We start from the raw sequence: 21,306 nt of genomic DNA on the forward strand, positions 1-21,306 counted from the left end.
TTTTGATAGCATGATTTATTTCATCTTTTCACCAAAGTGCATAGGTTCAAATCTCGATAATGCTTTATAGTACCATTAATGTTTATAGTATAGAAAGCTCACACAGTCTTACATATATATTACTATATTCACATGCAAATAACATACCATACAAAGACAAGTACATGCCATTACACAAATGTCCAGTAAACCACTCTATTTATTATCTAAACTGAGCAGAATTATTCAAATATTATCAATAATATCACAATTATTTGGTATATGGTTAATATTCATGACACTAATTTTATAATTATGTTAAAAATGACACTTTAAGTAGTTCCATCTAGCATGCATTAGCTATATCTGTAATGAACAATGCTAGTACAGACCACCCAGGATCAAGATGTCATTGTCATAAATGCAGAATTTCTGGTACATAAATATTCATTATACATTAAAAATCAATATTCATATCTGACTAACATACAAGATTAAGATGTCTGCATTGGCCAATAACTTCCACACTGTGTGTGCCATTGTAGAATTCTACCAAATGAACAGTTATATCATGTAATATTATAGAATACAGATATTTACTGAATGTGTCAAGCACAGACCATTAATGTCTGTACAGTGGATACACAACGCTAGGATTGAACAACCAGCTTGTTAATGTAGTAATAAGTGACCATTAATGTCTGTACAGTGGATACACAACGCTAGGATTGACCATCGAGCTGTTAATGTAGTAATAAGTGACCATTAATGTCTGTACAGTGGATACACAACGCTAGGATTGAACAACCAGCTTGTTAATGTAGTAATAAGTGACCATTTATGTCTGTACAGTTGATACACTACGCTAGGATTGACCATCAAGCTGTTAATGTAGTAGTAAGTGACCATTAATGTCTGTACAGTGGATACACAACGCTAGGATTGAACAACCAGCTTGTTAATGTAGTAATAAGTGACCATTTATGTCTGTACAGTTGATACACAACGCTAGGATTGACCATCGAGCTGTTAATGTAGTAGTAAGTGACCATTAATGTCTGTATAGTTGATACACAACGCTAAGATTGACCATCGAGCTGTTAATGTAGTAATAAGTGACCATTAATGTCTGTACAGTGGATACACAACGCTAGGATTGACCATCGAGCTGTTAATGTAGTAGTAAGTGACCATTAATGTCTGTATGATGGATACACAACGCTAGGATTGACCATCGAGCTGTTAATGTAGTAATAAGTGACCATTAATGTCTGTACAGTGGATACACAACGCTAGGATTGAACAACCAGCTTGTTAATGTAGTAATAAGTGACCATTTATGTCTGTACAGTTGATACACAACGCTAGGATTGACCATCGAGCTGTTAATGTAGTAGTAAGTGACCATTAATGTCTGTATGATGGATACACAACGCTAGGATTGACCATCGAGCTGTTAATGTAGTAATAAGTGACCATTAATGTCTGTACAGTAGATACACAACGCTAGGATTGACCATCAAGCTGTTAATGTAGTAATAAGTGACCATTAATGTCTGTACAGTGGATACACAACGCTAGGATTGACCATCGAGCTGTTAATGTAGTAATAAGTGACCATTAATGTCTGTACAGTGGATACACAACGCTAGGATTGACCATCGAGCTGTTAATGTAGTAGTAAGTGACCATTAATGTCTGTATGATGGATACACAACGCTAGGATTGACCATCGAGCTGTTAATGTAGTAATAAGTGACCATTAATGTCTGTACAGTTGATACACAACGCTAGGATTGACCATCGAGCTGTTAATGTAGTAGTAAGTGACCATTAATGTCTGTAGAGTGGAAACATAACGCTAGGATTGACCATCGAGCTGTTAATGTAGTAATAAGTGACCATTAATGTCTGTACAGTGGATACACAACGCTAGGATTGACCATCGAGCTGTTAATGTAGTAATAAGTGACCATTAATGTCTGTACAGTTGATACACAACGCTAGGATTGACCATCGAGCTGTTAATGTAGTAGTAAGTGACCATTAATGTCTGTAGAGTGGAAACATAACGCTAGGATTGACCATCGAGCTGTTAATGTAGTAATAAGTGACCATTAATGTCTGTACAGTGGATACACAACGCTAGGATTGACCATCGAGCTGTTAATGTAGTAATAAGTGACCATTAATGTCTGTACAGTTGATACACAACGCTAGGATTGACCATCAAGCTGTTAATGTAGTAATAAGTGACCATTAATGTCTGTACAGTGGATACACAACGCTAGGATTGACCATCGAGCTGTTAATGTAGTAATAAGTGACCATTAATGTCTGTACAGTGGATACACAATGCTAGGATTGACCATCAAGCTGTTAATGTAGTAATAAGTGATACTGTAGAGAAGTGAAGGTTTACCATAATTATTAAATATTGTGATTAATAACAGCATAATTAGTGTTAAGTAATTACTATTATACTAATTAATGTTTAGGACACTGTGATTCAGTGTGAAGAACACTTAATTGCTTACAATATGGAATATTTCATTTCCACTGTTTCCAAACCAGTTGAAAAACTTTTATTTCCCAACTGGAATTATTCTCCAAACAATTAAAACCTGTTTGGATTTTTCCTCTTTAGGCCTGCTGATATTGGTACTGAGGAGCTGGTCTTTAAATACTACTGTATGGCCATATGTGTCTGATGTCTGTTTTCTTGGTGGGTACTGAAACACTCTAAACAGTGGCGGCGCCAGGAATTTTTAGTTGGGGAGGCTAAGGGGGGGCTGAGCCAATTTTTTGGGTGGCTTACAAGATTGAGTGATCGCCGTCCTGGGGGAGGGGTATAAGGGGAGGGGGTGCCCCCTTGAAATTTTTCCAATCCTGGAAAGGCCTACATGCAAAATGGTGGCATTTAGCAAGGCTTTTGTCACCTGAAAATTTCTCCAAAAATATGCATTTTTTTGTGAGTAACTTTAGTCAAATTAGAATGGAAGATACCAATTCACAGTTTTCGTATCACTAAAATATTACCTGCTGTGAAAGATCCAATTCCTTTGCTCAATTATTATATCGCGCTCTCTGACACAACTCCTGTTTTAGTCTGTATACACGCTGTTTGTGAAACGCACACGACATTGCCGTAAGAGAACAAAATTCATCAAAATTTCCATTGACCATTGTAGCACTGCGTTATGGCTGACAAAATTTGGGTAGGCTATATTGTTTCAATGAGGTTTTTTTTGTTTTGCCTATTTCAGTTGGGGGCTAATGGGGGGGCTGACTACTTCAGTGGGGGGGGGGCTAAAGCCCCCCAAGCCCCCCCCCCCCCCTTGGCGCCGCCACTGACTCTAAATATATCAGAGAGTGTTCATTTCAAACTTGAGATGACCCTATCGTCATATCGATTTGACCATTAAGAAATGCATTAGGCTAATGAAGAGTGCAGCAACATAGAATCTTATTGCTACATTATAGTCATCTTGTAAATTAATGTTTGTTGTAAATAGTTTAAAATAATGAATATGACGTCACCACAGCAGAGCTGTTTATTCCATAATATGTTCATCGGATACATGAAAACTGAAAAATTCCCTATTCTGTATTGCTCACTAAAAGTGCAACCATCCAACCCATGTGTGGAATGGTGCGAGATGAGAATGTTGTATACATATATTGTAGGAATATAATGTCAAATTTGGACAGGTAATTCTGTGAGCAGTAGTAACTGTGACAACTACATATGGAGAGTCACCATGACAACATGATGGTTCAATCAATCTTATAATAATAATTATGAGTATATAAAGTAATATGATTAATTAACCATTTAACCAGACCAATAATTAAATAATGTGACAAATATTAACAATAGATTCATAATTTGAGGCAGTAAGTATATGATAACATCCCGACTACCAGCATCACCTGACAAGTAATATGACAAATATACATGAAACTCCAGACTTTGAGCTTATTTTAGAGGTTATATGCTGACAAAACAAATCCGTTAACCTTTTATTATAAGTTGACAGACTTGAGATTAGTGGGATTAGTCAACTTGACAGAATGGGCTTAGTCAACTTAACAGATTAGGATTAGTCAACTTGACAGATTAGGATTAGTCATCTTGACAGAATAGGATTAGTCAACTTGGACAGAATAGGATTATTCAACTTGGACAGAATAGGATTAGTCCACTTGACAATAGGATTAGTCAACTTGAGAGAATAAGATTAGTCAACTTGACCGAATAAGATTAGTTTTGACAGAATAAGATTAGTCAACTTGACAGAATGGGATTAATCTACTTGACAGAATAGGATTAGGCAACTTGACAGAAAAGGATTAGTCCACTTGACAATAGGATTAATCAACTCATTTTCTTGTCAGATTTGGTTGTTTCTATGTACCATCTACTGTGTCCACTTTCTCTAACATTCCACAAAAGTGTGTGTCATACTGTGTTGGATACTTGTCACTGAAATGAATCATTAAAGTAGAATATTAATTCTTTATTTAGAGAGCCATCTTGGATAGTTCTACATTAAAGCTTTGCTTTCTCACATCTCACAAACTGAGGCATTTAGTGTATATACCATTCAGTGTCCAGTGTTTGGAATTACAGTGTCTGATATACCAGTGTTATTAATCATTTCTCGCAGGTATTCCCCTATGACGTTCAGAGCAGTTTTTTGTTTTAACTACTTCAAATAATTAACTTTACAAATTTCTTGTGACAATTTGTTAAAATGAAACAGATTATAGTAAATTTAGTATACAATTGTATAATATTAATTGGAATACATACGGTTTCTAGAATGTACACGAAGCTTCTGTATACGAAATGAAATTCTAGAGAAGCTACGCTATATACAGAGCTTTCAATTCAATTATTGCGGCGGGAAAATAAAACAAAAACAATTAAAATTGACAAGAAAAACTGACGAAACCTGAAAATGAAAGTAAAATAACGTCAATAGATGATATAATGTAAAATAATGATGTAGTGGCACTATGTACCAAAGGCTTTTTAAAGTAGTAGGCAATATTTCATACAAAATAAAAAATAGTAAAATTAAAACTTCTGCTGTACAATAATAACTTCTCCTCCTCATGTTATATATTTACACATTACATTGTGTACATACCATTATTTTATCTACCACTATACTACTTCGAAGTGTCAGATTAGCAGATAAGCACCACAACACCCCCCCCCCCACACCTCCACCCCACCCCCACTGCAGAGAATATCAATCTAAGTGTGAAGTTTTGTTTTTCACTGTTTTTTTATTTTTTATCTGCAGCACAATCCTATAGAAGCACATTTAATGTCTGGAATGTAGCTTTGATAGCACAGGTCTGCATCTAGCTGTACAGTTCAGGTATGCATTGTAAATTATGCAAATAGCGGTGGGTGGAGTCTGTTCAATGGAAGTCCTGTAATGTTGTTCCGTTGGAGGATTAGCATATCACATTATTTTCCCTTTTAATAACAATAATTCTGAATGTCTTATTAAATATAATAACATGAACTATTCTGGTGACAATTTGAAGCATTAAATTCCATATTTGATGTGGGATTGTCTTCATCTTATAACATAACAACAATCATAGCAATGGATTATCTAATGATTCCTTCAGTTCTTTACAGATCCCTGTGGTCTTTCAGTGAGTGCAAACTTTGATGATATTTTTCCTTAATTCTAGAAGAACAAGGGAAGAAATAAAACTTTCCCTCGTGGAATGTGTACCTGTGTTCACTCACTACCCTCTCTATGACAATGTCATGGGATATGGAGTGAAATCATTCCTGATACAATTGATAAAAACAGAAAAATGACCGATGCCAGAGTGGAAGACTAGGAGGTGTAAGCTGGATATAATGGTGAGTTTAATAGCCACAAACATCAGCAGTGAATTCAGGGAGCAATCCATCACCAGAGCAATGCGGAAACTAAGTTAGCTACAGATTTTCTAAAAACACTAATTTCCGCTTTGGTTATTGCCAAACTGACAGGAGAATAACTAGAGAGCTTTCACATGTTATAAGAAACAGACCTTCCACCATGCGCAGTGGTGGTTTGCGCAACAGTTGAAGGAAGTGCTTTTAAGTGTGAGAGGTCACCAGATTACAACTCACATGAGGTTTCTCAAACTTTACAAAGGTAGTTTAAGGGCACTGACAATTTGAAAACTCCCATCTTTCTGCCACAGATCAGAGCAGGGGTGGGGTAGTAGGGGGAGAGGAGGGGGAGAGGAATGGGATGGGGATAAGAGTGGGGAGGAGTGTATACAGAATGGTTGCTTTCAAGTTCGACATACTGTTAGGCCTAACATAAGATTGATGTATATCAATATGGCCTTGGTATGCTGATGCCCATGTAATAATAACAGCACATCCTATGAGCTCTGATGTATTTATCAATATGGCCTTGGTATGCTGATGCCCCAGATACTACAGCATCCATTTTCATTCTAACTCACACACTCTCCAACATGCATAGGTTTGCTATGCATACAGGACACACCAATAGGAACATACAGTATCTTTGCAAGAAATAAGAAAGAGGTTAAAAGAATCTCCAGCTGGGTAACATAATTGTAATGAGAAATAAATCAAAGTTAGGGACTGTTCCTTTAGTTAGTTGATATCCATTCCTCGTGTTAACCCTACCACAAGATGAAGCACGATTTGATACAAATAATGTTCATTACTTTTAAAAATTCAGCTTTTTATTTGGTCCTTTGAAAAGAAATAAAAGAAACAAAGCAACATCCCCTGTAGAATCCATACTAACTAAAAACCGAATCCATACTAACTAAAAACCGAATCCATACTAACTAAAAACCAATATCAGAGAATGTGAGAAGGCAGGTTTCAAAGTTTGTGTTCTTCCCTTTGCCACAAGTACTAACCAGATAATACAGAAACCACTTCAAATTTGTCAGCCTTCTGCCAAGAAGGCTGCGCTCAATTAAGTTTGCAACTAAGTCAAAAGCGCAACTTGCAAAGACGTGTTTGTTGTTTAATATCATCTGTACAGAAAGGATCATAATAACTATCTGATATATTCCAGGGGTGTGTTTCTGAGATGTGGTATTTAAATGATGCACTTAGGAGTGGAAAAGCAAACTTGAATTCACAGATTTGCTTCATTTTCCTTCAAAATGTTGATTGGTTATGAAGCAACAACACTGCCAGTTTATGCTTCATGGAAGTTTATCTACAGAGGAACAAACTTTTACAAAATATTACAAACTCATTAGAGCTCATGTAATAGTATGATTTGCAGGTCTAAGTTTGCACAATCTGTTCAGATCTGACTTTTGCCTTCAAAACTTCTGTACATTCAAACTCTATAGTGACACATTCATCCAAATGATACAGCTTTTGATACATATTAATACATATTCACACTTGCCCTACCCCCATCAATAATCATATTCTTAAATTTATTGAGCAGACTGTCAAAGACTTCATAACTATTTTTTTTTTTTATGCCAAATAAGAACAAATCAGTTTTGAATTTCTTTCGAAATTTTTAAACCTTTCCTCTCCTTGTTCATGTCCATCTTTAATTCAAACTTGAAAGCACTAGAATATAATTTTCATTTCTAGACACAAAACAGAAGGGGAAAAAAAAGCAAATAAAAAGGTCTCTTCCTGAAAAGAAATGCAACTTTGTACATCTGTAACAAAAATTTATAAAATAGGAACGTAATTTCTTACTTAATTCATTTAAACTTCTCTTTGAATGGAAGAATTTGTTTATTCAAAATGAAAGAAAACTTAAGAGAATCTTGTCAAACCAAGCAGGACCTGACAAATAGGTGGAATGTTGCCAGGGCTAGAAGTATCCAAGATGGCCGAAGGAAAGACGATGAACAATCAACTTCCTGAGGAAACCAGAAAAGAAGGAGAAACAAATTGATCATACCAGCAAATTAATTGGATATTAATTTTGTAAATATTAAAGTAAACTCACTAGCTCAGTCTTAACATGTGAGGATTTTATGATCATGAAAATAAAAGGTTTATGCACAACCACTATCTTGCCGACGAAAAAAGGCGTGCACAACTGTGCTGAAAACAAAATATCAATTAAAAAAAAGAAGAAAAGTTACAAAAAGCCAGCTACCTCAAACTTCCAAGCTAGGATAACCATGTACAGTAAGATTCTCCAGAGAATTCCCTGGTGGTTTATGTGACGTCCCCTTCTTCACCATTCCCTCCCCTTCTTCCACCTTCACTCCCCGTGTTCCCCTTCCCTCCCCTGCTTTCCCCTTCCCTCCCCTTGTTCCCCTTCCCTTTTCTTGTTCCCCTTCCATCCCCTTCTTCCCCCTTCCCTCCCCTTGTGCCCCCTTCCCTCCCCTTGTGCCCCCTTCCCTCCCCTTCTTCACCCTCCCCTCCTCTCCTTCTTCATCCTTCCTTCCCTCCCTCCTCCCCCTTCCCTCCCCTTCTTCCACCTTCCCTCCCCTCCTTTCCCCTTCCATCCCCTTCTTCACCCTCACCTCCCCTTCTTCACCCTTACCTCCCTTCTTCAACCTTACATCCCCTTCCCTCCCCTTGTTCCCCCTTCCAAGATTTGCATATAATAAACAGGGTGGAAGTTTCAGTTTTAGGGAAACAACTAACAGCATATTCAGTTATGCATTAGCACTCATACAGAACCTTTTTGTAAGAGGGGAGGGTAGAACAATACACTCAGTTGTAAAAATTATGTAGTTTCAATACAAACTTTCATTACAATTCTTTTACTTTTCTAGAATGTACTAGAAACATCTAGATCTATTAATTGGTCCTGATAGTTACACGGTTGTCAATTTTCTCTGGCTAGGATAGTTCTTATCAGATGATTGTTACAACTAAACCATTCTACGCATATAAATGATAGTTGTATAGCTGGAATACAGAAGCTCCTGGCAACTTCAGCTTTTAATACTAGAGTGCTCTAACCTCTCAGTAATTAACACACTTCTATTCTACTATTTTAAAGTAACTCTTCACTTGACACCTTTCACCATTGATTTGCTAACATTGGTAGATAGTGAGCAACTGTCTGCTGCTGGTGCTGTAACCTGTCAGTAATTAAGACTTCTATTCTACTATTTTAAAGTAACTCTTCACTTGACACCTTTCACTTACCATTGATTTGCTAACATTGGTAGATAGTGAGCAACTGTCTGGTGCTAGCCGGAGTCTTGGCTTCCATAAACTATCACATCTGAGTTCCTCTGAGGTGTTGTACCCAAACTCTGTTGCTTCTGGTACGTACAACTTTGGCAGTGGGTTACAGGTATCACAACCTGTGCTGGCCAATACTAATAGCACCAGATTGGTGTTAGGAACAGAAAACATGCTGTATGAACTGAATAGAAGAGATAAAAGAAGCTTACATACAGAAATCTTGTAAAGCTTGAATACAATTGTTAAGTTAGATGTACAGAAGGGGTGAAGGGACCTTGAATGAAGTAATTACATAACAAGACACAAAGTATGCTATGATTGCAGGTAGCAACATACAACACTGATCACAAATATCTATTTTAAACCACTGATCTTACACCACACTTACTTAGTGCAGTCTGAGAATATCCTCACTGAGGTCAGGTCTGAGGATATCCTTACTAAGTTCAGTCTGAGGATATCCTCACTGAGGTCAGGTCTCAGTATATCCTCACTGAGGTCAGGTCTCAGGACATCCTTACTAAGTTCAGTATGAGGATATCTACACTTAGTTCAGTCTGAATATCCTCGCTGAGTTCAGTCTGAGGATATCCTTACTAAGGTCAGTCTGAGGATATTCTCACTGAGGTCAGGTCTCAGGATATCCTTACTAAGTTCAGTCTGAGGATATACTCACTAAGTTCAGTCTGAGGATATCCTCACTGAGGTCAGTCTGAGGATATCCTTATTAAGTTCAGTCTGAGGATATCCTTACTAAGTTCAGTCTGAGGATATCCTCACTGAGGTCAGTCTGAGGATATCCTTACTAAGATCAGTCTGAGAATATCTTTACTAAGTTCAGTCTGAGGATATCCTTACTAAGTTCAGTCTGAGGATATCCACACTAAGTTCAGTCTGAGGATATCCTTACTAAGGTCAGTCTGAGGATATCCTTACTAAGTTCAGTCTGAGGATATCCTTACTAAGTTAAGTCTGAGGATATCCTCACTGATATCAGGTCTGAGGATATCCTTACTAAGTTCAGTCTGAGGATATCCTCACTAAGTTCAGTCTGAGGATATCCTTACTAAGGTCAGTCTGAGGATATCCTTACTAAGTTCAGTCTGAGGATATCTTTACTAAGTTCAGTCTGAGGATATCCTTACTAATTTCAGTCTGAGGATATCCTTACTAAGTTCAGTCTGAGGATATCCTCACTGAGGTCAGGTCTGAGGATATCCTTACTAAGTTCAGTCTGAGGATATCCTCACTGAGGTCAGGTCTGAGGATATCCTTACTAAGTTCAGTCTGAAGATATCCTCACTGAGGTCAGTCTGAGGATATCCTCACTGAGGTCAGTCTGAGGATATCCTTACTAAGTTCAGTCTGAGGATATCCTCACTGAGGTCAGTCTCAGGATATCCTCACTGAGGTCAGGTCTCAGGATATCCTCACTGAGGTCAGGTCTCAGGATATCCTTACTAACTTCAGTCTGAGGATATCCTTACTAAGTTCAGTCTGAGGATATCCTCACTTACGTCAGGTCTCAGGATATCCTTACTAACTTCAGTCTGAGGGTATCCTTACTCAGTTCAGTCTGAGGATATCCTCACTGAGGTCAGTCTGAGGACATCCTTACTAAGTTCAGTCTGAGGATATCCTCACTGAGGTCAGGTCTGAGGATATCCTTACTAAGTTCAGTCCGAGGATATCCTTACTAAGTTCAGTCTGAGGATATCCTTACTAAGTTCAGTCTGAGGATATCCTCACTGTGGTTAGGTCTTGGGATATCCTTACTAAGTTCAGTCTGAGGATATCCACACTTAGTTCAGTCTGAATATCCTCGCTGAGTTCAGTCTGAGGATATCCTCACTTAGGTCAGTCTGGGGATATCGTCACTTAGTTCACTCTGAGGGTATCCTCACTTAGGTCAGTCTGAGGATATACTCACTTAGTTCAGTCTGAGGATATCATTACTAATTTTAGTCTGAGGATATCCTCACTTACGTCAGGTCTCAGGATATCCTTACTTAGTTCAGTCTGAGGATATCCACACTTAGTTCAGTCTGAATATCCTCGCTGAGTTCAGTCTGAATATCCTCCCTGAGTTCAGTCTGAGGATATCCTCACTTGGATATAAAGTTGATACTGTTTCCATGTAAAACAGTGGCCATGAAGCACTCGACCATACATATCTAATACTGTCCATACCAAAGGCTCTTCTTGTGATATTAATTAGTTACATCAAAGACAAAAATGCCACAGAGATCAGAATGGTGTTTCAACTCAGAGTTGGGTCTTTGTTTAAACATGTTTTCTTTTGTGTCAATGTCTTGCATTCACTCTTTGTGAAACTGATATTTTAACAAAGATGATTGACATGTTTGATACATGCAGTGTGCACAACATGACTACATCAGACAATACATATGACCATGTCATATGCTGGTACCATTATACTAACTTTTTGCAATCCTCCGGGCAGTATGCTGGGTTGGCGATTCCAACATCGTTTGCATTTGACAAGAGTGAATTATTCAGCTTATAATAGCGATAGTCTAAATCACAGCGCCTGTATTCTTCATCCCTGGTCGTTATATTAATATCTGTAAATAAAAAAAATAAAAAAAATGAAAACAAAGATGAGAGAATGGTTGCTCCCTCAATCTGTATAACATACATACATACACCCATACATCCATAAACATATTTATATAGCGCCTTTCCCAAAGGCTCGAAGCGCTTTACAGCAACAGTACAAATAGAAAAACAGAATTGAAATAAGGAAAAATAATGTCTTAAGATGAGCCTTAAATGCATTTAGCGATGGTGCAAAGCGCACATCAGAAGGAAGATTTTACAAAGACGTGGAGCAATAGCAGCAAAAGACAGATCACCATATCTGGTACAAGTTCTGGGGGATTTGAGCAAATGTTTACCCTCAGACCTCAGGGTACAAGTAAGAGAATTCACTGACAACAAGGCTACCATGGTGAGTACAAGAACAGGTAAATATGCTAGGGTACAAAGGCAGCTGTTTTAAACCTCAAAAAGTCTGTTTATGTGGTCATCCTCAATCTATGTAAGCTATGTAGTCCCAGAATTCCTACATGTCAGTGGCTCTTCAACAAAGTATTTGTTTTTTTAAAGCTTGTAAATGAAAAAAACAAAGGTTATTAAAGGCTTCAAACATGAAAATAAAGGATTTTAAAGGTCCAAAATGAAGTTAATTTGTAACATAGCCTAATCATCATCTTTGCCCATTTTTACATCATCTGTGGCCTTTATTTAAACTACCTGACTTACATTAACTGTTGTTTGTGAGTCTGTTTGTATCACTGCATGAATCATGCCTGGCTGTCCACAAAAACTTAATGGCCAATGGTTAGCATAACTGAATATAATATTTCTAATTTAAACTAAATCTTTATAATATTATTTTAAACTTAAAATAAAAATAAAGGTTTTGATGAGTATTTTTGAAAAATAAAGAGCCATTTTTGAAATAAAGGTTTTTTAAAGATTTTAAAGGTTTCCCTTTGGAGGTCTGACATGTGCAATGCATAGACTATTCTGAAAAATATTTGAATTGACGATCATGTAAATTGTCAAATTTCTATGTAAATTGTCAAATTTCTAGGTAAATTGTCTAATATCTATGTAAATTGTCCAATTTCTACGTAAATTGACATTAGTGGCATCATCATAAAAGTATTTATTACATCTATTCCATAAATAAGATTAACAATAAATTCACTTATTCCTTAAAGGAGTATTTTCAACATAGATTTAAGAGCTTCTTCATATCGGTCTGAGTTTACAGAAGTGAGCGGTGAATTCTAAGGTGACTGGTAACTTACTTTCTGTTGGTATTGTGGTATCCTCTGGTGGGACTACTGTAGGCATTGCTAACACTGACAACCATTCATACCAGTTGAATGTCATCAGAATTCTGAAATAATGAAAATATGAAACATGCACTGTTAACTAGTGGATTTATGACAGACACAGTGTTTCACTGTTCTATGAAATATACATATATACTGACTTTCCATAGTTAAAGTTTTAAGGATTTCTAACAATAGAGTAAACAACATGTTCTTTCTTGGTTAAGGTCGCCACTTAGGATGTTTTGCTGCCTGCAGTCTCAACTGCCATAATATAAACCCTTACATATGAAAGCAGCAGAATGTTGCTAAAAATCTTCAAAAGGTCCAGGAATTTTGATTTTGATTTTTCATATTGATATTATGATATTGTAACACATACATCTTGACTTCAGGTTCTACCAGAATGTATGATTATTAAGTTCTAGCTTACAATATAACTCTTTCAGCTTCTACCAGAATCTATTAAGATGATTAAGTTGTAGCTTACAATATAACTCTTTCAGCTTCTACCAGAATGTATTAAGATGATCAAGTTGTAGCTTACAATATAACTCTTTCAGCTTCTACCAGAATGTATTAAGATGATCAAGTTGTAGCTTACAATATAACTCTTTCAGCTTCTACCAGAATCTATTAAGATGATCAAGTTGTAGCTTACAGTATAACTCTTTCAGCTTCTACCAGAATGTATTAAGATGACTAAATTGTAGCTTACAATATAACTCTTTCAGCTTCTACCAGAATGTATTAAGATGATCAAGTTGTAGCTTACAATATAACTCTTTCAGCTTCTACCAGAATCTATTAAGATGATTAAGTTGTAGCTTACAATATAACTCTTTCAGCTTCTACCAGTATGTATTAAGATGATTAAGTTGTAGCTTACAATATAACTCTTTCAGCTTCTACCAGAATGTATTAAGATGATTAAGTTGTAGCTTACAATATAACTCTTTCAGCTTCTACCAGAATGTATTAAGATGATTAAGTTGTAGCTTACAGTATAACTCTTTCAGCTTCTACCAGAATCTATTAAGATGATTAAGTTGTAGCTTACAATATAACTCTTTCAGCTTCTACCAGAATCTATTAAGATGATTAAGTTGTAGCTTACAATACAACTCTTTCAGCTTCTACCAGTATGTATTAAGATGATTAAGTTGTAGCTTTGAATATAACTCTTTCAGCTTCTACCAGAATCTATTAAGATGATTAAGTTGTAGCTTACAATATAACTCTTTCAGCTTCTACCAGAATCTATTAAGATGATTAAGTTGTAGCTTACAATACAACTCTTTCAGCTTCTACCAGTATGTATTAAGATGATTAAGTTGTAGCTTACAATATAACTCTTTCAGCTTCTAGCAGAATCTATTAAGATGATTAAGTTGTAGCTTACAATATAGCTCTTTCAGCTTCTACCAGAATGTATTAAGATGATTAAGTTGTAGCTTTGAATATAACTCTTTCAGCTTCTACCAGAATCTATTAAGATGATTAAGTTGTAGCTTACAATATAACTCTTTCAGCTCTACCAGAATGTATTAAGATGATTAAGTTGTAGCTTACAATATAACTCTTTCAGCTTCTACCAGAATCTATTAAGATGATTAAGTTGTAGCTTACAATATAACTCTTTCAGCTTCTACCAGAATGTATTAAGATGATTAAGTTGTAGCTTACAATATAACTCTTTCAGCTCTACCAGAATGTATTAAGATGATTAAGTTGTAGCTTACAATATAACTCTTTCAGCTTCTACCAGAATCTATTAAGATGATTAAGTTGTAGCTTTGAATATAACTCTTTCAGCTTCTACCAGAATGTATTAAGATGATTAAGTTGTAGCTTTGAATATAACTCTTTCAGCTTCTACCAGAATGTATTAAGATGATTAATTTGTAGCTTACAATATAAATCTTTCTGTAAGTCCCATCATTAGGTTCTTCATTTGTGACAATGGCTGTTGTAAAGAAAGCGAAAAGAATGATCTATTTAAACCACTTCAAATATATTGTAAATATGTGGTGTACATCATATGATTACACTTACACTACAACCAATAAAGGCTAGCCTAGCTTGCCCCCTCCAGCCACCTCCCCCACAAAACCAATCTGGGGAATTAATCTAGCCCATGTAACTTAGTCACATTAGCTCACACTAAAATCTTAAAAGATCCACCCCCAGAAAGCAATTTAAAGAATTAATATTCCACTTGTAACATTAGCTTAAACTAAACTATCTACCACAAACTTTAATTTAAGTTTATACAATAACTGTTAGTACTAGATGAATATGATCTCTCAGCAATTGAATGAAACAAATGTAAACCTCTTTGCAAATCTAGGTGAATGTTAATGTATACTTTGATCATGAAAACTGTGAGCAAAAAAGTCACTGCCAAATTTGAGATGAATGGTCAACTTTGCCAAATTTCATGCTCTATTAACAAAAGACAATAAATTTGCTCTGACTGTACTGTTATGTCCATCTATTTAATGTTGATTTGTGTCGTAAAAGTTGGCAGGGATCCAAGAGTAACTTCTGTTGCTCACTGTCTTTGAGAAAGCTTTTTCGTTGATTAGCCATATATCTCTTGTCTTTAGTGTTTGTTAATTACTTTGATAATGAGTCTGTTTGAGTCCATTCCTTTTGTCCTCCAATCACAATTCTTCTTACCACACCAATCACAACAAATGATGCCTTAACATGCTGAGATTACAAGTCTTGAATTGAACTAGAGAATGAAAGTTACTTACGTTGAGTAGGGACCAGCCTGATGCTGGATGATAAGTCATATTAATCTTACACAATCCTTGGTGGTCTATGTAAGACAAGCTGTGACAATGAAGAGACAATAACACGATGTCCATCATGAAGAATTGATACATGTTCCATTGCTTATTCCAGATTAATCTCAGTTTAGTTCTGGTTTAATGCTATTAGAGGCAAGGTTGGTCTGTATTTTAATGATCAGCTTATAGGATTGCATAACAGCCTTGTATTATAGCATCTGAGCAGCCTGGGGCCAAGAGAGGCATTATAGCTTGAAACTAGCCAGAGATTGTCGGGGACATTGCTAAAAAAGCTTAGTATCAGATCAATGTAAAGATGGTAAAGTGGAGTACAATTGTTGTGAGGTGACAGGCAATTGACCAGCAATGTAACTACTGTACTGACTAACACTAGTATAATTGCAATGTAACTACTGTACTGACTAACACTAGTATAATTGCAGTGCTACACAGGTAATTGTTCTAGTCTGGTTGCAATAACCACAATCATAGCATGGCACTCATGCTAGCTGTTCAAACAACCAAACAAAAAAGAAATACTTCAGTTTGAGATGTTGCTATCCTATTATGCATAACATTGTAACTGACAGAATCCTTTGTTATCTGAGAGAATTAGTAACAGTCACTTATTTATTCCCAACACAGCATCTCAAGCTTAACTAGCGAAATAAAGGCATTCTTTATGTTATATTCCAAGCATAAATGACTTAATTCGTATTTCTGACAGAAACTTCGTTAACATGTTTGTTACGTACAAGGCTGGATAACAAGCTACAACCATTCACAGTCACAGAGTATTGAATATACTTTACATTACCTGTTGAAGAAGCCTTTGTATAACATGTTTTCAAATAGAATGGGCTCTGCTTTGGCTATATGTGATCCAATCTGAAAAGCAGAAGAAAACCAGCAGCATTCAACAAAAAACAAGTCAATTATTACAACAGCAGAGAGAGAGAGAGAAAGTGTTTGTCTTTTTGTAAGGCTCTGTCCATCTAGAGGCCAAAGCCAACACAAATTCACTTCAATAGTGGAACCAATCCATACCATTTTGTTTCAGCATAAATTTTGTTTTCCAAGTTAAATTATGATTATTATGTAAATATGAAAGGTCAGTGTTGTTATCCAAAATACTTGTAAAGCACCAGAGGCTAAACTGTAAATAATAAAATGTCCTTCCTAAAAAAATTTTAAAAAATTCTAAATTCTACACATTTTTCTAGTACATTAGATGACTTGGTACGCTACAATATGATAGAAATTTTTCTACCATTCTTAAATTTATACTCCACAAGAACTACAAACAAAATTTTAACTATAGACTTGAACTCAATATCCAAATATGAAGTTTTTCTATATTCCAGAACAACTTACCTCAGTTTCATCTTTGCAAGCAAGAATATAGCCATCACTGTCCATTAGGACACAAGATATACCCTATAAGACAAAAGGGAATCAAAAACATCCATCAGAAAACATGATAAAATGCAAAAGGGACAAGAGCATACACCTGTCAAAACTGGAAAGAGGAAAGAACTTATTAAGAGTGGTTATTATCAAATAAACATAGCTGCCATGTGATTGTCAGACTACTTGCCGAGGTTCATGATACAAGAGTTTACTAATATCAGCTTGTGCAAGATATATCTTTTGTTTATAGTGTCTTACCGGGGTGTCACATGTGTGCTCACACTGCTTTGGGTCATTCCTTTCCTCCTTGATTTCGCAGTCAGGATTGGTCTGAAGAAAAAAAGAGATCACAGGAGACAATACAAAGGTAAGAATACCAATAACAATTATTCATTGGTTGTTGGAGCATCTATGAATATAATATTACCTCCTCTTGCAAGCTTGTACAAAGTCACGTCAAAACTGTTACAGTATTGAAATAAGGATGCTACAGGTATTGTATCTCAAAGAACAGTGTGTTATAATGGTCAATGGTGTTATAATGGTCAATGGTGTTATAATGGTCAATGGTGTTATAATGGTCAATGGTGTTATAATGGTCAATGGTGTTATAATGGTCAATGGTGTTATAATGGTCAATGGTGTTATAATGGTCAATGGTGTTATAATGGTCAATGGTGTTATAATGGTCAAACAGTCATGTTGTTTGCCATTGACCAGCAGCTGGTTGAGTTCATTGATCCATGTAGTTTGATCAACCATCAAAACTGATCCACTTTACAACATAAGAGACATTGATCAGAACAAAAGCAACATATTCAGCCATGTCAAATTATTCACTGTTTGTGCCTAGGATTATCTCTCAACTAAGCTTTAAATGAATTGGCCACAAACAACTTTAATGTAAGTGTAATATCAATGTCTTTCAACCACAACTTGATTAAGTTTAACAAACAACTACCTAACTCAATATCTTATTTCCTTTTAAGTTTTTAAGTTTCTTTTCTTGTGTACCTTTGAATTGCTTGGAAATATCAGTCGTGCAGAAACAAGGGGATCCATGCAGTTCTTTATTACATGTTTTTAGCTATTTAATAAACACACTGGATAATCCAAACGCCATCACCTGATTACCATTCCAGATCAGCAAATGACAAAGGGAAGAAAGAGTATCAAGTATACATTTATAGAGATCCTCATTGATAACAAGCAATCCTCCAAAATAATTCAGGTTCTCTTCTTTTCATTCCTGGAGGTTTTTGCAGAACATTAGAATCACGGGTGCTTATTAAGAAAATACAGACGTCACAGTAGTTTGGACAGCCAGTCTTCCCTCCAAATCACGAAAAAGAATCCGTTTTGTTTTGCAATATACAGTATTGCTCCAATATTGGAGATTGAGATTATGATAGTTGAAACAAGAGTTCTATAGAGCCAATGAACACACAGAGTTTTGACTTACCATTGAAGTGACATCGTTAAATACTTTCAGCACGGAACTCAGAGACATCTGCACTCCCGCAACTGAATGAATCAAAACAGATAAACAGTAACGTTTCTCTTTGATCTCTTAAGAGATCTTGCAATTGCAAGATTACAAAAACTGAATTCTTTCTTTCTGCATAAATACGGCTACCAGAAAAATTACCATCTAAATCTGTAGGAATCGGTAGTTTTATCATGATTTACTCCACACATCTAGCTATAGTTAGTATTTTACCAGCAAGAGAGCACGCATACATCTGATGGTGAAACAACCCTTTACAGGAGACACAAACCCTGTCTATCATTATTGGTCAATATGATCATATATTGTGATTCCTGTGTGATTCCTGTGTGATCCAATGTGATTCCTGTCATCAACAAATTCCGCAAACAGATAACAAAAATATGATTCCATTTGTGAGATATCATAGAATTAGTGTTTCTTCACACACACACGGCTGGAGACTTGATCAAGTCTAAATATGACATCATACAGCCACATGTAATTCAATTATTGATCTTTTTCTTTATTTTTAACATTTTTATTTTCTGTCATGGACATGGGTTTTGTAACTGCTGAATCTAAAAATATCAAACCTCCCATTATAACTTAATGATCATATTGGGTTTGAGGTCAACACAGCTAACATTCTAGATATGCAAAGAAAAGGACTTTCCAATCCTAGCGGCAATTATGAAATCACTGATTTACAAAATGAGAGCTGAATGATACAATGTCTAAGCAAACAGAAATAATTAGACATTCCTTAGTTCTTTTCTGGGCATTGTTCTTCACAAAGGTCTCAGTCATATAAGCCAAAGATGATGATTGGGTCTTAAAATAAAACAGCCCTTTGGTATTATACACACACATTTGATACTCAAGTCATAGAATTAGGACCAATATACAGTCCTGCAAGCCAACTTACAGCTGTGCTGACACATACATCTCCATGGCTACCACCTGCAGAATGAATATACATCCACACACTACCACTGCTGCAGCTACCCTAGCTTGATGGTATGGACCCACCATAGGGTCAAGCAGTCAGCCAATGGGGATCTGACCAGTGTCTCCTTCATCACTGTGCAGTTTGCAACATATCTTTGCAACATAACAATTAAGTGCCCACAGTTGACCACTGTACACACCATATTAACTACATTTGTCATCGTTTTGATATTCAAACAATAAAACTTTTCAATGATTTATCAACTCACCTGCTACGACCTTGTCAGTGAATTTCAAGGCAGAGTATGCAGTCACTAAAGTGTCATTCACAACGAGATTAACTAAAGGATGGAAAAAGGAGAATGTGCTAGATTGATCAGCAAACTGTAAACCTTCACCACAAATCATGTCAACTGCGTATCATAAGTATGTCTTTAAATAACAGCAATAAATGATACAGGCCGGTTAAATGAGGAAGGAGACATGTAAGATTAACATCATCTCTCCTGTTTCCAACCACACATTCAGGTTTACTGTGAAGGTACAGCATTCAAAATTTAAAATCTGATATTTAGTTTTATAATAATTGAACTGAAATAAATACATACAGCTATGTACATAAGTTCCTAAATTATTACCAAGGCTAGAGGTTAACAAAAAACAAACATGCTTTTGATTAAGCTAAACATAAATTATAACTACTGTATTTATATAGTTGATAACAACAGTTTCATGATATGGCCAACATTTGTAACTTTATACACTCAAGCTGATAAACTGAGAGCAGGTGAGTCACTCCAGTAGATTAAGCACCCCCAGTCTGAGGATATGAGCATCTCATAGGAGTCACTCCAGTAGATTAGGCACCCCCAGTCTGAGGATATGAGCATCTCATAGGAGTCACTCCAGTAGATTAAGCACCCCCAGTCTGAGGATATGAGCATCTCATAGGAGTCACTCCAGTAGATTAGGCACCCCCAGTCTGAGGATATGAGCATCTCATAGGAGTCACTCCAGTAGATTAGGCACCTCTTGTCTGAGGATAAGGGCATCTCATGAGTAAACTGAGGACCATGGATAGGTGTCAGTACATTGATGAATTACAGGTGATGTCACACAGTCAGATAATTGTTGTTACTATAGTAACCATCCAGGCTGTGTTTTCTGAGTATCCAGCCATTCCCTGACGACATGGGTGAACAGGAAACCAACCAAGGAAGGGATGATTATGTGACATTTCCCTACCGTCTCTCTTAGCCACTGGTACGAGGAACTTACACAAAAATCGAAACTTCTCTTTGTAGAGATGATATTTACAAAGCAAGGCCACTGCACGAATGTATATTAAGAGATAAACAATGACCATTCTTGACAGCTAGGGAGAATATCCTCCTCCATAGAGCTGTGTGAGAGACTGACGACAGTCATACTTACTTTCATCGTTCCCCTTCAGAGGCGCAGAATAAACAAAAGCAATATCTTCCGGATTCTTTTTGACAGCATCGTTCAAAGCTCGCTGGAAGTAGTCTTCTGCCAAGGTATTTGGATGATTCAGTGTAAAACTATCAACATGAAAACATATGGTTAGTTCTTTCAGTTGAAATTGCTTCCTTTACC

The 21,306-nt window shown here is 36.3% G+C and overlaps 1 protein-coding gene across 4 annotated transcripts in view; it reads right to left on the reverse strand.

Moving 5' to 3' along the window:
- Window positions 1-21,306, reverse strand: part of LOC139961097 (voltage-dependent calcium channel subunit alpha-2/delta-3-like) — a 132,895-nt gene continuing 111,589 nt past the window's right edge. For all 4 annotated transcript variants that reach the window (XM_071959984.1, XM_071959986.1, XM_071959985.1 and 1 more), the window contains 12 exons: window positions 21,124-21,251; window positions 19,959-20,030; window positions 18,715-18,776; window positions 17,511-17,582; window positions 17,217-17,279; window positions 16,660-16,730; window positions 15,807-15,885; window positions 14,958-15,010; window positions 13,018-13,109; window positions 11,622-11,763; window positions 9,137-9,359; window positions 1-7,887 (listed from right to left, as the gene is read on the reverse strand). In XM_071959984.1, coding sequence (XP_071816085.1) covers window positions 7,795-7,887; window positions 9,137-9,359; window positions 11,622-11,763; window positions 13,018-13,109; window positions 14,958-15,010; window positions 15,807-15,885; window positions 16,660-16,730; window positions 17,217-17,279; window positions 17,511-17,582; window positions 18,715-18,776; window positions 19,959-20,030; window positions 21,124-21,251 — 1,150 coding nt within the window. In that variant the 3' untranslated portion in view covers window positions 1-7,794. The remainder of the gene's footprint in view (window positions 7,888-9,136; window positions 9,360-11,621; window positions 11,764-13,017; window positions 13,110-14,957; window positions 15,011-15,806; window positions 15,886-16,659; window positions 16,731-17,216; window positions 17,280-17,510; window positions 17,583-18,714; window positions 18,777-19,958; window positions 20,031-21,123; window positions 21,252-21,306) is intronic.

Source organism: Apostichopus japonicus, chromosome 20 (genome assembly GCF_037975245.1).
Source record: "Apostichopus japonicus isolate 1M-3 chromosome 20, ASM3797524v1, whole genome shotgun sequence".
NCBI classification, from domain to species: Eukaryota; Metazoa; Echinodermata; class Holothuroidea; order Aspidochirotida; family Stichopodidae; genus Apostichopus; species Apostichopus japonicus.